This window comes from Eulemur rufifrons, chromosome 29, assembly GCF_041146395.1.
Source record: "Eulemur rufifrons isolate Redbay chromosome 29, OSU_ERuf_1, whole genome shotgun sequence".
Lineage (NCBI taxonomy): Eukaryota > Metazoa > Chordata > Mammalia > Primates > Lemuridae > Eulemur > Eulemur rufifrons.
In genome coordinates, this window is record NC_091011.1 from 31,470,502 (window position 1) to 31,489,044 (window position 18,543).

General features: G+C 35.2%; 1 protein-coding gene across 1 annotated transcript in view; it reads right to left on the minus strand.

The window, feature by feature from the left end:
• The window catches only part of ABCB5 (ATP binding cassette subfamily B member 5), a 101,551-nt gene extending 89,006 nt beyond the window's left edge, over positions 1-12,545 (minus strand). The window contains exons 1-4 of the mRNA XM_069461951.1: positions 12,493-12,545; positions 7,870-7,927; positions 6,159-6,309; positions 3,183-3,237 (exon numbers count right to left, since the gene is read on the minus strand). Coding sequence (XP_069318052.1) covers positions 3,183-3,237; positions 6,159-6,309; positions 7,870-7,927; positions 12,493-12,545 — 317 coding nt within the window. The remainder of the gene's footprint in view (positions 1-3,182; positions 3,238-6,158; positions 6,310-7,869; positions 7,928-12,492) is intronic.
• Between the last annotated feature and the right edge of the window lie 5,998 nt (positions 12,546-18,543).

Sequence of the window (18,543 nt, forward strand, 5' to 3'; positions counted from 1 at the left end):
TAAAGAAAGACATACCAACATATGCAACAGGACTGAGAGAACAGAAACTAACCCTTACATTTATGGACAATTTATTTTCAACAAAAGTGCCAAGGCAATTCAGTAGAGAAAGGATAGTTTTTTCAGCAAATGGCTCTGGGACAATTGGATAGCCACATTCAAAAAAGATAACGTTAGACCCTTACCTAATTCCATTCACAAAGACTAACTCAAAATAGATCACAGATGTAAGTTTAAGAGCTAAATATTGAAACTTCTAGAAGAAAATGTAGAAGAAAATCTTCATGACTCTGGATTAGGCAAAGAATTCTTAAATCCAAAAGCACAATCCATAAAAGAAAAACTTAATAAATTGAACTTTATCAAAATTTAAAACTTTGTGCTTGAAAAGAAGCTTCTAAGAAAGTGAAAACTCTAGCCACAGAGAGGGAGAAAATATTTGCCAGTCGTATATCTGACAAAGAGATTGTAATCAGAATTTATAAAGAACTCTTACAACTAACTCAGTAAGAAGAAGACAAATGGCACAATTAAAAAATAAGTAAAATATCTGAATAGACATTTGACCAAAGAAAATACATGAGTAGCTAAAAAGTACTTAGAATGCACATAATTAGTCACTAGGGAAATGCGAATTAAAGCCACATTATGATACCCCTTCACACACTTCACACTTTGAAATGGCTATAATCAAAAAGGCAGAGAATAACACATGTTGGTGAGGATGTGGAGAAATTGGAACCCTCAATTATTGCTGGGACAGTAAAATGGTGTAGCTACTTTGAAAAATAGTTTAATAGTTTTTTAAAGAGATAAACTTACCTACCATATGACCCAGAAATTCTACTTTTAGTTATCTACCCGAGAAAAATAAAAACATATGTCCACACAAAGACTTGTACATCAATGATCATAGAAGCATTATTTATAAATATCTAATATCTATCAATTGCTGAAGACATAACAAAACGTGATATATCCTTGCAATGGATTACTACTAAGTGCTGTGGGACCTTTTTTTTTAAATCATGTACCTCAAATGTTTCCAAAACAGAGCACTGATTTTAGAACTAATAACATAACAAGTACTATATTACAAATGTTAAGAATGTTTCTTTACAAATCTAGCAGCCCCCTTTTAATAACTGTACATAGACATATCTTTTCATCTTATTCTCCTTTTTATTGGCTATTTTTAAATGAATGCCGCTATTTTTAAAATTTCTAAACTTTTTGGTAAGAATTCTATACTTCGTGATCGTACATCAGAACCCTGCTTTAATACTGTAAGACCAAAATTCAGTAGAAGACACTACCCTGGATCCTAATTGGGAATTTTCAAAAGACACAATCTGAAGAAATTTTATATAGAAGTTGCTAAAAATGAACTTTCTCTTAAAAAAAAGTTGAGGCTGCAGCAAAACACAATTTGTGGGGGTATCATTCACATTGTAGCCCAGAACAGCACTATTCAATGGAACTTTCTGTGATGAAGAAAATGTTCAGTATGTGGGCTATACAGTATGGCAGCCAGCCAGATGTGGCCATTGAGCACATATTAAGTGTTCAGTAGCCACATGTGATTGAGAAAGAGGAACTGAGAATGAGGAACTGGATTTTAAATTTTATTTAATTTTAATTAATGCAAATTTATACAGCCACATGTGGCTGTGGCTCACATATGGGACAGCACAGATGAAGATTAAGGCCCAGAGGGTATCACTGCAATGTAATGGGTGTCCTTTGGTAAGACAGAGACTTCACTTTTGGGGAAAACAATAGGGATCACTTAATTCCATAGCAAAGACTTAGTTTTAGTGAGACATTATGGAAATTCAGTGAATATATTAGTAAGGTAGGATCTATCTAACAAACTTAACATGTGAGAGAATAAATAAAGCATACTGTTTAATACCTAAAATTACAGAAACAGAATGTCCTTATAAATATTATTCAGATTTTATGATTTTTGTACCCCCACAGTATGCTGAAATAATAATAAAAAAATTAAAAATAATAATAATAAAAAAATTTAAGTGATAAGACTAAGATGAAACATGGGGAAATTCTTATGTTATAATGTTAAATAAAAAGGCTGCTTACAGCTCTGTAAAAATGTACAAGTATGAGGGTAAAGAATAAAAATAAAGACAGGGCCGGGCGAGGTGGCTCACGCCTGTAATCCTAGCACTCTGGGAGGCCGAGGCGGGTGGATCGCTTGAGGTCAGGAGTTCGAGACCAGCCTGAGCAAGAGCGAGACCCCGTCTCTACTAAAAATAGAAAGAAATTATCTGGCCAACTAAAATATATACAGAAAAAATTAGCCGGGCATGGTGGCACATGCCTGTAGTCCCAGCTACTCGGGAGGCTGAGGCAGTAGGATTGCTTAAGCCCAGGAGTTTGAGGTTGCTGTGAGCTAGGCTGACGCCACGGCACTCACTCTAGCCCGGGCAACAAAGCGAGACTCTGTCTCAAAAAAAAAAAAAAAAAAAAAAAAAAAAAAAGAAAAAAGACAAATTATAGAAATTAAAAAAAAAACTTTAGTAGTCTGAATAATTAGTCTCAAAAATTATTCTGAGTAAAACCTTACTATTTTATTTAAAAACGTATTTTTACTATTTGTTGCATACATCTTTTTGATTTTTAATGTTTATAGAAATAATTTTTTTAAGGATCATATAATCTGGATTTATTAACTTTAGGTAACAATAATTTTTTTTTTGAGACATAGAGTCTTGGTCTGTTGCCCAGGATAGAGTGCCGTGGCATCAGCCTAGCTCACAGCAACCTCAAACTCCTGGGCTCAAGTGATCCCCCAAATTTTTTATAAGGCTTAGAAGGAAAATAAATTTTTCAAAGAGGAAAAGCAGGTTCTTTTTCCTCCAGAATGTGTACCTTCAGTTCTGGGAGGAAAAATTGTTATAAAATGCAAATCCTCACAATTTTTCTATGATGACAATTTTGTCAAATACAAGTCAAAGTATAAGACCTACAGACCTTTCATATAGAAGAAAAAAATATGTACTAATTACATTTTATATACTTAACGAAAGAAGAAGACATATTTGCTTAATCACTTATATGTAACATTAATGGTCAAACTTTTCAGTTGTTTTTTTCATATAAGCATTGAATAAAGCAGCATGCAATGACTGTGATATTAATACTTCATTTGGACTTACACAATCACATCTTCATTCAGCTTCTCCTGAGACTGAGTACAGTTCCGATAATTTGCTGTAAAAAAAGTTATTTAAATTATAAAAGAAATTAATTTTTAATTGGCCATACTGTTTCATCTTCCAAATCAAATATAGTGCATTCTTAACCTGTACACAGGTTTATGATCATCTTATTTTCTATTCTTTAACCTGTACACAGGTTTATGATCATCTTATTTTCATTCTTTAACCTGTACACAGGTTTATGATCATCTTATCTTCTATTCTTTAACGTAGAACTTGAAATAATTATCTCTGCTCTCAAGGTATATCCATGCAACTTGGAAAAATACAGGGAAGCATTAACCACGAAGCTCATCACTGGAAAGAATTCTTTAGGATATCTCTGATCAGGCAATGGTCGGGAAAGCATTGATAATAGTAACAGAATTTCCATATCCTGCCTGAGATTATGCATTTTGAATTAGTTTGAGACACTCCAGGAAAGTCCTGATTTAGAAAGTCCAATAAAAACAAGAACATGTGAAATTTCTAGAGGAAGGAGTCATGGGAAAACCTGAAAGAAAAATTATTGAAATATGTTGGTTATAACCAGGATAACAACATAATGAACCTGTTTAAAATAACCTTTGGGTTATGTGTCTTCTTTGTAAACTTTTCTATATATCTTCTAGTAAAAAAATACATCGTGTATTAATTAGTATACCAAAGTCCTGATTGTACCGACAGCACAAAACTGCAGTCAATACCCACTATCACAGTTTTTTTCCTTAAACCTCTATAATAAACATTTGAAATAAATCGCAGACATCATGACTCATCATCTCTCACATAACCATAACATCATCACATATGATAATGTTTATGATCTTTATACACAAATAATAATTTCCTCCTTATTCTATTCATGGAATTGTGGTAGTAAAAAATTTTGAAGCAGCTTATTCCAAGAATATCAGAATTGACATAGCAGAAGTGAAGGTAGTAAAATCTAGTAGAAAGTTTTAATGAGATTTAACTGAAGCTTAATAAGGAAAATACACATTATTTCTGAAAATGGTACCAACAATCACATAAAATAGCATAATCTCATTTTGTAGGTTATATTAGTAGAGATAGTATAGCAAAGGTTCAGTACTGGCACAAAAATGGGCCTCCAATCAATAATCGTGATTATTCATATTTTTATTTGTAAGAACAAATCCCCCTCTTCTATTAGCCTCCAGAAAATTAATGTTAGAATGTTGAAGGTATACCTCTTAATAACTCTACTTCTCTTTAATAATGTGTTATACCAATAGTATCTGTAAATTTATCTAAATTCTTATCAAACTTCTTTACATGTTCACCACATTTGATAAAACACACCATGAAACTTGAGAACACTGGAAAAACATTAAACAATCACAAAAATTAACATTCACAGCAATATCAATCAGATATGTACTGCCTATCCTATCTAAAACAGGTAAGGAAATCAGTTATATTAAAGAATAGATTTAACAAAAGGAATACTCCCATGTAGATGGATCTAGGTTGCTAGGTTTTTGATTGACTGATTGTTTCATTCATTCATTCATTCACAGAGACATGCTTGGCAATCAATAAATATTTATTCAGTGAATTGGCAGTGGCTCTATTTGTTTAACAACAATGAATTTAGCTTATATCATTAAAATATCAATTTTTTAATGTAACTTATAATCTTAATTTAGTTTATGTTATTAAAATATCAAAAAATTCATAAGTGCTTTGACAGGAGACCATGGAAGGATGTAGAGATGGCAGCAATGAGTTTGTTCCACTCAAACAAGATTGGAACACTTGAAAGATTAGCCTTCAGGTGGAGAAAAGAAGGTATAACTTAGGTATAAATTCATATTTAAAGTCAAATAGGGAACAGAGGGAAGTATACTGTACAAAGCTAGGCTAGTATCTAAAAGTTCAGGTTTTAATGAGTCATTTGTCCCAGTTATCATAAACATCTCTAAGGATACCTAGTGTGGAATTTCGGGAAAAACATATAGAATCAGGGAATTACTAATATTTGTAATATTCACCAGATAAAAAACACTGCATAGTCACTATATCAGTGCATAAGAGAATCATCAAAATTTACATCCAAAGAATAATGTCACCTTGAAGGGTGTGACTCTGAAATAGGATGCTACAAAGGACACATGAAAGATGTCTACAAATATGGGTAACATGAAAACACTTTTTTCCACATCCCTGATTGCTAGATTCCTTCCACTCCCATCCTCAGTCTTTATTCAGAGTATCTGTCTCTAGCACCATAATTTCCTGCTTTCTTCCTGCATTATGCTCTAGAGTGCCATGCATGTCTATGAACTATTATTTAAGAAAAACCCCCAAAATAAAAACCTAAGTAGCTAGTAAGCCAAAAGATTTACCCATACTTGATTTCTTAATTTCATCTTTTTAAAGAATGGGTTATAGACAAATTGCCTGGGATGGCCCAAGCCTCTGATTAAATCCTGATATAATCACCACTTTTGATAAAAAGTTGTTTGAATTATTAGAGACAAACTGAGCTCTAGTGGGCTTCAGATGGTTCTTACATACCACCAGCAGGTGGCCTTCAGACTTTGAACTGCAACATTGGTTGTCTCCTGGGTCCCAGCCTAGTGGCCTATCCTGTACATTTTGGACTTGCCAGCCTCCATAATCATGTGAGCCAATTCTTCAATATCCCCCCATATATAAATATGTGTGTGTTCGTGTGTGTATACATACATATATGTACTCACACATATCCTTTTGATCCTGTTTCTCTGGAGAACTCTAATACATTTCTTTAGTGCCTAGCAATATAGACAAATAAGTGACTTAAATAATACTATATAGAGGTTGTTTTATAATACAGTAATTTGCCTTGTGAGCTTAATGTTTGCTTGTTTTATTCAAAGCTTTTGAGTCTCCAGCATTACTGAAAAAAAAAAATCTTATACTCACTTGTATTGGTTTGGACTAGACATCCACTTATAAGGTTATCACTCATTTCTCCTAAAACCAGTGACATTAAAGGAAGACAGGCTCCATTTACCAGTGATGCCAGTATTCCCAGGATCATGAGTGTGATGTCCAGTCCATCAGCAAAGCGGAACTGAGAAAAAGAAAGCATGGTTACACTATGTAATAGTTTTAAACAAACAAACAAAACTCCAACCTACAGTTTTTACCACCAAGTAAACATTACTTTACAGATTGATTAAAAGGTTAAATAAATGTATAAAATCATAGTTACGCATTTATGTATAAAGCAAAACCAAACACCCAAGTTAAGGATTTATAATCTCCTTTGAAGAAGGTGTTGAAAAATAAAGTGGCTAAATCAGTACAAATTGTAGATACGTGACACAAGTCAGGTCAGCTGTGGGTATGAATCCTCTCATGTGGTTGACTTTGGAATAAGTTATTCTGAAAGACTTCAGCAACATCTTAGCTTATGCAAAGCTGAGGTGCAAACTTCTGATTCCTTAGGCTCATCAGCAACATAGCAATGCCACAGCTAAGTGTTGTGAACAGTAACTAACAAGTAAAGATATAATGAATTATATTTTTTACTCTTATTTTAAATTCATCAGATGTGTTTTCAACCCAGGACAATGTCTATCCTGTAAATAAGTGTTTATAATAATTTTAAGGGCTATTTGGAATAAGAAAAAAATACTTGAAGGCCAAATATTGAATACTTTTATTCTATTCTGTAGCAGGTCTGCACAGCACCATTCCAAAACTAAACCATAAACAAAACTTGAAAACGTGGATTGTTTATCTTACCGAGAGAGGGCAAGATGAAAAGAATAATGATATTGAAATGTAATTAGATTTGAATAACAGCAAGAGGCACTTAGTACATATTTTGTGAGTGGAGACTAAAAAAATTTCATGTTTTTCCATTCATCCATGTAATAGCTAATAAATATTTATAGAGCATTTTCCATCACATTGTATTTGGCATTACAGATGATAAGAGGGTATCTGCTCCTCCGCTGTCAGAATAAAGGATGCTACTTCCCAGTTTGTTTGCTTTTAGAATTTACTTTTGAAAAAAACAGGTCCCGTTTCATGTGCATTTCTAGTGGCACGACATTGACAGTGAGGCTGACATAGAGATTAGAGTTAGTCAAGGGGATGTCTGGGAACACATGTATGAAAATGTTTCTTAAACATAATTCCCAAGAAGTGTGCTGACATATTTTCTGATACATAGGCTTTACAACATACTTAGATAATTATTTTTTATTTAAAAAGGATCTACAACAATTTTATAATTATAATACCACGTATCAATGTATAATCATTGGAAAATACTGAAATGTAAACATAGTACAAGTCACTCATAATTCCTCACCACTTAACACAACATCTGGTAACATTTATGCATGATACACACAGACACATACACACACCTCTCTTTTTTTTTTTAATTGAGATCATTGTGTGGATGTTATAGTATTTTTTCTTATACCTGATTGTGAAAATTTTGGGTTGCTTTATTTATTTTTTCCTGTTGGAAATGACACCGTGATGAATTTTTCTTTTAATTTTCTTTTCCTCGAATAATGCATGTAAACGATCAAAAGAACATAATCATTCTATGCATTCCTGACAATTCCTCTAAAATTTTCTGACACATACACTTTCTAATGATTTCACTTACTATCTCAATAGATCCAACAGCTTGCTTTCTCACTTTAGGAAGTTGTTCTTGTAGTGTACTGGAAAATAAATGTTTAAAATGCAAAAATTACAATGTGAAATGCAAAATTTTCCAGTAACATTTTCTTGAAGTGTCAGATATCATCCTTGGTAGCAAACTTATACCAACACCGAAACTTTTAAAACAAACTTAATGATAGTTGCCACTGGATGTCTCTAGGTGTGTTAGGGTAGCAACTGAAGACATGTAACTAGAGTAGAATTTTAAAAAATTGTGGTAAAATACACATAACATAGACGTTACCTTCTTAAGCATTTTTAGTCAAGGTAAACAAGGCACTAAGTACTTTCATATTGTTGTGCTACCATTACTACCGTTTATCCACAGAACTCTTTTCACCTAGCAAAACTGAAACTCTGTGCCCATTACACACAATTCTTCATGGTTCCCTTCCCCTAGCACCCCCCACCATACCGTTCTACTCTCTAGCTCTATGCATCTGACTACTCCGGGCACCTCAAATGAATAGAATCACTCAGTGTTTGGCCTTTTGTGACTGGGTTACTGTCTTCAAGGTTCATCTTTGAACTGATGCACTTAGCATAATGTCTTCAAGTCTCATCCATGTTGTAGCATGTGTCAGAGTTTTTCTCCTTTTTAAGGCTGAATACTATTCTTTTGAATGTATATGTCACATTTTGTTGGAAACTTAAATTGCATCCACATTTTGGCTATTGCTAATTATGCTGCACTGAATATGGGTGCACAAATATCCTTTTTTTTTTTTTTTTTTTTTGAAACAGGGTCTCACTCTGTCACCAGGGCTAGAGTCCAGTGGCATCATCATAGCTCACTGTAACCTCAAACTCTTGGACTCCAAAGATCCTCCTGCCTCAGCCTCCTGAGTAGCTGGGACCACAAGCAGGTGCAACCATGTCCAACTGGCTAAGTCTTCTATTTTTTGTAGAAACAGGGTCTCATTATGTTACTGGTCTTGAACTCCTGGCCTCAAGGGATCCTCCTGCCTAAGCCTCTCAGAGTGCTAGGATTACAGGCACCTGGCCACAAATAACTCTTTGACTCCCTGCTTGCAATTCTTTTAGGTGTATACCCAGAAGGAGAATTGTTGGATCATATATTAATTCTATTTTTAATATTTTGAGGAACTGCCATAGTATTTTCCACAGCAGCTACAACATTTTACATTCTCATCAACAGTGCACAAGGATTTTAATTTCTCTATATCCTCACCAACACTTGCTTTTTTCTTTTTCTGTCTTTTTTTCCCTTGTTCAGTAGTAGCTACCATAATGGGTATGAAGTGGTAGATTACAATATTTAAACTTTTGTAACAAAACCCTCAAGAGCAACTGTGAACTTTAAATGAAATTAGTTCTATTAAGTACACATTAAACAAGTTACTTTGAATTTTGTCCCTCATTTGAAAATTTCATTTTTTAGTTTGGTATGTTCACATTTCAAGGAGGTCCAAATGAAAGGTGTACATTTTATCCATTGATTTCACAGATAATCTGGCAGTTAAACACACACACACAACCCCCTGCCCAAGAGTCTGCAATATTAAACTGAGAGTGGCGGGGAGCAGTTTAAGTTTTCTATGAAGACCTCACAGGAGGACAAACTTCCGACTGTTCCCTTAAGCTTTATAACATATTGTCCTGTCAGCTTTGATAAATGGCAAGTCACTTAAATTTCTTCCTCCCACAGTTAATAATTTACTTCTGTTCAGGCCAATTTGCCCTGGGATGGGACATAGATGACACAAAATGCTTTAAGATTGTTAAACTCCCACAACCCCTTCGCCCATTTCCAAATGCGGATCGTAAAACTTAAGACCCAGTAAGCTCTCTTCTCATGATTAGTTTTATTTCAGGGAAAACATTTCCAACTTCACGGAAAGCTTTCGAAGGAGCGCTTGGGTGGTTTTCAGAGAGGAGAGCAACACGTGGGCAAGCAGGGGTTTGAGGGTCTCCTCCCTCAACAAACCTCCTGGGCCCGGCCCCCCGAGTGTTGCCTGACAATGGGGGGTGGGTGGGTAGGTGGAGCCTGAGGCGCCCAGGGTTCCACGTAGTCCAGGCCGGGCACGCCTGGCCACGGTCACGGCCAAGGCCACGGCCACGCTGGCTCCCAATCCTAGCGTGCTCTGTGCTGGTTTGCATGCTGGAGAGCATGTTAGATACCTGTGGTCCAGGACTTCCATTTCATTAATGCAAATCAGCGTGGCCCAAAGCAGCAACGTAATTCTGCTCCCAGCTTCAAATGAGTCACCTACCTCCACCTAATCGGAATCCTGCCAGTATTTCAAGACCAGATTCCACACCTATAACCCACTGATTTCACTTTTTCAGGGCTCATCCAACCCTTACCGTCAATCCTTGTAGCTTTTTTCTTTCATGTTGTTTTCTTCCATCCTCTCCTGTCCTTACTCATCCAAATGAAATTATTAATATATTAATATATGTTCTCAATTCTTCATAGAAACTAGCAAAATTAACCAGCTCCCCATTCTAATTTTCTGTTAGTAGAAAACAGATATCGCAGTCTGCTGTTGTGTTTCTACTGACCTATTAGCTTTTGTGGTCCACCACTGTATCTCAAGAAAATTGGGTGGGGCGCAGTGGCTCACGCCTGTAATCCTAGCACTCTGGGAGGCTGAGGCGGGTGGATTGCTCCAGGTCAGGAGTTCGAGATCAGCCTGAGCAAGAGCGAGACCCTGTCTCTACCAAAAATAGAAAGAAATTATCTGGCCAACTAAAATATATATAGAAAAAATTAGCCAGGCATGGTGGCGCATGCCTGTAGTCCCAGCTACCCGGAGGCTGAGGCAGGAGGATCTTTTAAGCCCAGGAGTTTGAGGTTGCTGTGAGCTAGGCTGACGCCCCGGCACTCACTCTAGCCCTGGCAACAGAGCGAGACTCTGTCTCAGGAAAAAAAAAAAAAAAAGGAAAAGAAACTTTATTAGGTCTGTGGTATTAGTACCATGACCACAATAAAGATGAGGAAGCTGAATCACAGAGCAAACAATCCACGTTCACAGAGCTAGTTATTTGAACTTGAATGTGACTCCAGAGCTGGAGCTCTCAACCAGCAGGTTATAATGTATCCTGTGAAACACATGCTGGAGACATCATTTACTCAGTCCACAGTAATGCTTAAATGCACAATGTATTCTAAAATATTTTTTTTTTTTAGAAACATTTTCTTTTTTTTTTTTTTTATTTCAGCTTATTATGGGGGTACAAAAGTTCAGGTTACATACGTTGCCCATGTCCCGCCCATCCCCCCGAGTCAGAGCTCCAAGCGTGCCCATTCCCCAGACAGTGCGCATCTCACTCATCATGTAGTTATACCCCCATCCCCTCCCCCACTCCCATCTCCCCGAGTGAGCATCTTCAAGCATAAAATTTTAATAAATCTATTCTCTCATCATTCTCTTACATCAGCATGCTAGGGTACAAAATTTAGAGAATCTGTTTTGAATTTATGAGGAAATGGTGCTTAGAAAAGTGGAAAATTTACTCCGGGAAAATAATAATAATAATAATAATGATACTAAGAGAAAAACAACATTGAAAAAGAGGTATGGGGATTGGAATGCTGCTCTTTTAATTTTCAAAATATTCCCAAAAGGAATTTTCTTCAGCTTTAAGAAGTTTCTGATGTAGGCATTCTGACCCCTAAGAAAACGGTACGGAGGGAGTTCCATTCTGGCTATTTTCTGCATTAATGGACCGTGTGACCTAGAAGGATTCTCTCCAGTTTATAGATTGTATATCCAAATGCAACATGATTATTATGGTAAAAGTGGAAATAAAATAGATTTAAAACCACTTCCATTTTAAAATCTCTAAAGTAATGAATTATAGGTGTAGCAAACTATATAGCATACACATGCACACAGACATCTATTCAGTGAAAGAATAACCAGAATTCAATATTTTCTTTTATTAAATGTACCACACGGAATGAAGGATGCATAGAGTTTTTTTTTTTTTTTTTTTGAGGTAGACTTTCACTCTGTCACCCAGGCTGGTGTGCAGTTGCGTAATTACAGGTCACTGGAGCCTCAATTTTCTAGGCTTGACCAATCCTCTTGCCTCAGCTTCCCCAATAGCTAAGACTATAGGCATGCACCATAATGCCTGGCTAATTTTTCTATTTTTTTTTTTTTTTAGAGATGGGATCTTCTTGCTATTTGCCCAGGTTGATCTCCAACTCTTGGCCTCAAGCCATTCTCCCACCTTGGTCTCCCAAAGTGCTAGGATTATAGGCTTGAGCCACCACTCCTGGCCAAGAATTGAAATAAAAACTTCAGGCATCTTTCCTTTATATAGTAGTAAGCTACAAGAAATTCAGAAGAGGAGATAACTGGAGCACTAATTTAATAAATCCCATAGCTATTTCACTTCCTAAAATTACTATTAAACCAGTTATGACACTGATTATGTTGAAGTCCAGCAAAATGCAAACATTTTGGAAAAAATTGTTTGCTATTTTTGAAAAAAATTATAAGTATTTTTGCTACAGCTGTGAAAAGGATAAGGTATATTTGAAGTTGCAGAAGAATATTAATACTTTTTGTAGAATTCAGGGAAAACTTACCCATTTCTCCAATAATTTTCTTGCATTTCTTCAGCTCTTTCAGAATTTGCCATCTTATTTACAATATAATTTTTCTGAAATAAAATATTAACAAATATGTCATGATTACAAATTTTATAACTTAGCTTAAGTTGATCAAAATTTCACCCTGCCCAGCCGTGCACTCCAACTGAAGTTTCTGGTTAGGCTGTTCATCTATTAAAATTTTGTCCTTGAATTTATAACTTTTTCACTTCACTGTGGGATTAGATTTGGAGCTAATGAAAATTTTGGAATTGTAATAAAAGAAAGAAAGCCAGATTCCATGGAATATGCAGGGTTTGCCAGGATACTGGATTTTATTCCTACTCTGCCACTGATTGGGTTGTAACTGGTGAAGAACTTTAAACTACCTCATGCTGTTTTATCTGTAGAAAACCAGATGCAGTAGTTTTTGTTAGCTAGCAATTTGAGGGAATAGGGATTTTTCTAGTTCACCAAATATATGCAAATTGGAGCTTCCAACTTTCGCCATATGCCACATACAGATTAACAGATAGAAAGAACTAGAATATTTTGAAAACACACTCATTAAAACTGTATTAAGCATAATGTGTTCTTTCTTTGGATGACACTTCAGACTCTTAGCTTGTCTTAAGATCACAATTATATTCATAAATTATCATTTTATTACTGATGTATAGATGTTTGTGACTCAATCTCATTTATTAGGCTATATAACATATTATCCAATACTGAGATGGATAATATGTTATATATTGGTTAAAGATATGGCTTTAAACTCTAGAGTTGAGTTGCTAGTTAATTAAATAGTACCTAAGCTAATAAACCTAAAATAGCAAGGTTCTTCATGAGAGAAAGAGTCCCAATGGGTCAGAAATGCTTTTAGCATCAAGAAGTAAGGAACGATGTAAATACAGTCATCCATTGGCTTATTCTTCCTTTTCCAGAAGTCAATGGTCATACTTTGCATAGGAGATAATTATAACTGCTATCCTGACTTTACATTATCTCTAGTGATTTGACACAAAAAGTAACACAATAGAAAATAAGATGATTGACCATTATCAACCATTTGTGTTTTGTAGAAATTAACAGTTACATAACAAAACTCATCCATTTATAAAAAGAAATCAAAAGAATTAAGGCTTACCTTAGTGCATGATCTGTGCATCTATACCAGAATCATGTGTACATTCTCTCCTCAACAAATAACCAACTGCACTTTCATAACCCTGTTCACCAAGTTTATTTTCTGATCACTTTGTAATATCTGATTACAACACTGGTGAATTTTCAGGTGAAGAACACTGTGTTCTTCATGTTACACTGCCTTGAGCAACAAGATGAGCAAAGAAAATGCACTGAGCCAAATAAACTCTTTTATTTTTTAAAGATCTGCATCTACATACCCAGTTTTCTATTGTTTAGTCCCATAGTATCTTTTTAGTTAGCAGAATTAATAATTATTATAGGTAAAATAAATGTCTTTAATAAGTCAACAGCATATTTACACAAGAAATATTTATTCAGTAATAATACTTTATGCAAGGCATTGATTTCATTACCTCATTATTTGCCCCTGAAGATAATCACCTCCTTCTGATTTCCTTTTGCTCATGTCTACATTATGCTCATACATTATGCATTCTGCCTTATAGCACAAATCCTAGTTAATCTGTTAGATTGTATTTCTTTATTTTTTCCTTCATGAATTAATTGAAACAAGTATCGAGCTTATACAATGTACCAGCTACCAGTTAATAAGAATCAAAAGATATGTTCCCTTTTCCTGAGGAACTCCCATCTTACTCTTTTCTCTATACTGTATCTTACCACTCAGCATGGTCCCAAGATCAACAGCATTGGTATCACCTGGGACAGGACTAAAATTGCAGAATTTTTTAAAAAAGTCTTCTGCTTGTGTCAAAATATATGTAACACAATTTAACTTTTTAACCATTTTAAGTGTACAATTCAATGGCATTAAATACACAATGTATGCAACTATCACCTCTATCTCCAGAACTTTTTTTATTATCTCAAATTGCAACTCTGTACCCATTAAACAATAACTCCCATTCCCTCCTCCCCCCAGTCCCTGGTAACCTGTGTTTTACTTTCTGTCCCCATGGATTTAACTATACTAGGCATCTCATATAAGTGGAATCATATAATATTTGTCCTTTTATATCTGGCTTATTTCATTTAGCATAATGTTTTCAAGGTTCACTTGTTAATCAGAATTTTATTCCTTTTTAAGGCTGAATACTATTTTAGTGTATTATATATCACATTTTGTTTGTTCATTTATCTGTTGATGGACATGCATTATTTTCACCTTTTGGCTATTCTGAATAATGCTGCTGTGAACATTGGCATACAAGTATTTGTTTGAGTAACTCCTCCTTTCAATTCCTTTGTGTATATACCTACAAGTAGAATCTCTGGATCATGTGGTTGTTCTATGTTTAACTTTTTTTTTTCTTCTTGTTTTGAGACAGGGTCTCTCTCCGTTGCGGGGGGCTAGAGTACAGTGGCATCATCATACCTCACTGCAACTTCAAGCTCCTGGGCTGAAGTGATCCTCCTGCCTCAGCCTCCCGGTTGGGACTACAGGTGTGTGCCACCACACCTGGCTGATTAAAAAAAATTTTTTTTTGCAGAGACCAGGTAGGTCTCACTATTGCCCAGGCTAGTCTTGAACTCCTGGACTCAAGTGATCCTTGGCCTCCCAAAATGCTAGGATTACAGCTGTGAGCCACCACACCTGGCCCGTTTGTTTAAATTTCTGAAGAATCTCCATACTAGTTTTCACAGCAGCTGAGCTATTTTATATTCCCACCAGCAATGTACAAGGTTTTCAATTCTTGCTAACACTTATTATTTTCTGGTTAATTGATAATAGAAATCCTTATTGAGTGTGAAATGGTATCTCATTGCAGTTATGATTTGCATTTCCCTAATAACTAGTGATGTTGAGCATCTTTCTTGTGCTTACTGGTCATTTGTATATCTTCTTTGGAGAAATGTCCATTTAGATCCATTGCCCATTTAAAAAAATTTTTTTGTAGTGAGTTGTAGAAGTTCTTTATGCAGTCTACATATTAATCTCTCATCAAAAATATGATTTGCAAATATTTTCTTTCATTTTGTGGCTTGTCTTTCCAGACTCTTGACAGCGTCCTTGGATGCACAGAAGTTTTTAATTTTGAGGAAAAAAATTATCTACTTTTTCTTTTGTTGCCTGTGTTTTTGGTATCATATCCAAGAAATCATTGCCAAATCCAATGTCATTAAGCTTTCCTCCTATGTGTTTTTCTGAGTTTGATGATTTTCACACTTATGATTAGGTTTTTGACTTATTTTGAGTTGCTTTTTGTATAGTGTAAGGCCAAGGTTCAACTTCATTCTTTTGGATGTAGATACTGAGTTTTCTTTTTTTTCCCCAGACAGATTCTTGCTCTATTGCCCGGGCTAAAGTGCCGTGGCATCAGCCTGGCTCACAGCAACCTCAAACTCCTGGGCTCAAACGATCCTCCTGCCTCAGCCTCCCAAGTAGCTGGGACTACAGGCGTGAGCCACATATTTGAATTTGCCTGTTTTTCTTTTGTTAATGATTTCTAGTTTTATTCCATTGTGATTGCATAAATAACTTTGTATTATTTCAATCTTCAGAGTTTATTCAGACTTGTTTTGTGGCCTAACATACAGTTTATCCTGGAGAATATTTCATGTGAACTTGAGAGAAATGTGTATTCTGCTGTTGCTGGGTGTCGAGTTCTGTGTATGTCTGTTAGGTACAATTGGTCTATGGTATTGCTGGAGTCCTAGTGCCTTATTGATATTCTGTCTGATTGTTCTGTTCATTATTGGAAGTGGAATATTGAAGTTTCCAACTATTATTATAGAAATTTCTATTCTTTCAATTCTGTCAAGGTTTTGTACATACAAGTATATGTTTATAGTTTTATATCTTCTTGGTGAATTTAGTGTTTTATCAATACATAATATTCTTCATTGTCTCTTGTAAAAGTTTTTGACATGAGATCTAACTGGTCTGATGTTACTATAACCATCTGAGCTCTCCTTTGATTATTATTTGCATAGAATGTCTCTTTCCATACTTTTACTTTCAATCTGTGCATTTTTAGATCTAAAGTGACTCTCTCATAGATAGCATATAATTGGATTATATGTTAAAATCCATCATAGAAATGCAGATTTTTGTGTCCCACCCTAAAACTACTGAATAGAATCTGCATTTTAATAAGATTCTTGAAGTGGTTTGTATTCCTATAAATTTTGAGAAGCATGACTCTACAGCATCTAACACAAAGCCTTGACAAACAGAAAGCACTACTTATCTACAGGAATTTTTATCTTCTGAAATCCAATATTATAAAAATAAAGTTCAAAATACAGCCTAATGATGACAACATATTGTTCTTATCTACTGTTTATAGCATAGTTTTAAAGTATGGTTGAAGGACCTCTGGAATCAGAATCATCTGGAGTATGTGTTAAAAAATACCGGATTCCCAGGTCTTGCCCCATATATATTAAATGAGAAACTAAAGAAACGTACTGAAAGTCTACATTTTTAATAAGCCCATCAGATGATTTTTAAAAAATTTACTGATTCTGTAGATGTATACTTTGCCAGTTACTCTTCTAAGCACTGAACAGCCTAGACATTTCTGTTGTCATACAGCTTATACTCCATTATAGGGAGGGTCACAATTAAAAAAGATGTACATAAAGAAGAAAAATGAGCAAGTGGTAAGTTTTAGGCATATAATTAAAACAAGGCAATTTTATGAGGAGTAGTGTGGTATTTATACTGTCTGGTCAGAGAAAGTCCCAATATTTAAGGTGAAATCTGAGGTTGCTATATAAAGATGCAGAATAGTATCCAAGAGAGAGGGAGTATGATTTATATGGTAGAGAGAAATGCATTGAGACAAAGAGGAGAGCAAATTGGGGAACAGTGAGAATGTTACTGAAAACCACGAGACGGAAGAAGAATGAGGACAAGTGGTTTGAAGAGGAAGGAAAGAAGAGTTTACTTTGCTGGCAAAGGAGGAAAAATGGCAGAACTTCTCACTTTAAAATCCAAATTTTTCCTGAACATCGGCAGAAACATAGAGCTTTTAAAGGATGGGTTCTCAGCTTCAGGCAATTACTGTTCAACTACAGTTGATGATTCTGATCATCCCATCACAGCTGAAGACAATCTCATGACCTCCACCCAGGACCTCCCTTTACCAGATCTGGGCTGGGCCATTTCCTGTTGCACAAATAAACAAAATATTTACCCTGCTCCTCCCAACCACTGGCCTGAGGCAGGAATACAGGCTTTAGTTCTCAAAAAGGAGTGGAGGACGTTTTAAAGAGACAGAAAATATTTTTGCCCTTTTTTCCAGGCCATTCCTTCGGTTACAAGAAGGTCATCACTACTTGGGACACTATAGGTTGGCCATGATTCTTTCCCTCATGTTCCTATATACTACCAAGTGTTTCAAAAGGAAGATAGATTTGGTTTCAAACATGTCATGTTTGAGATACTTTCGAGATGATCAGGGAGTAATAGCCAGTACTAAGTAGCTAATATGAGAATAGAACTATGAATATGTCAGTTGGCCTAAGGCAAAATCTATCAGTCAGCAAATTCTTTTTATTGACAGCTATGTGGAAGCTATCATGGCAAGTACTATAGAACATGCAAAGGAATATAAAAGTAGGAAGAAATATTTTGTTTACGTGGACTCTTGCTTTAAAAAATATTTCTGGGTTTGTATACTAAGATGGAAATCATAGGACAACATACCTCTGTGAGAAGAAACCTTCTAAGTTGTACTTCAAATTCAAGCATGTTTAGTCAGAATAATTAATGGATAGCTAAAATAGACTAGTTTGATGGAAAGGATGGGTTCTTTGATCTATGAAGGCAGATATGCATTTTATGGATGCTCCAAAATGACCAACCTAGTAGTAGGAAGATCGTTGTTATTGTGGAAAAATTCCAAACACACAACATTTTTTTTTTTT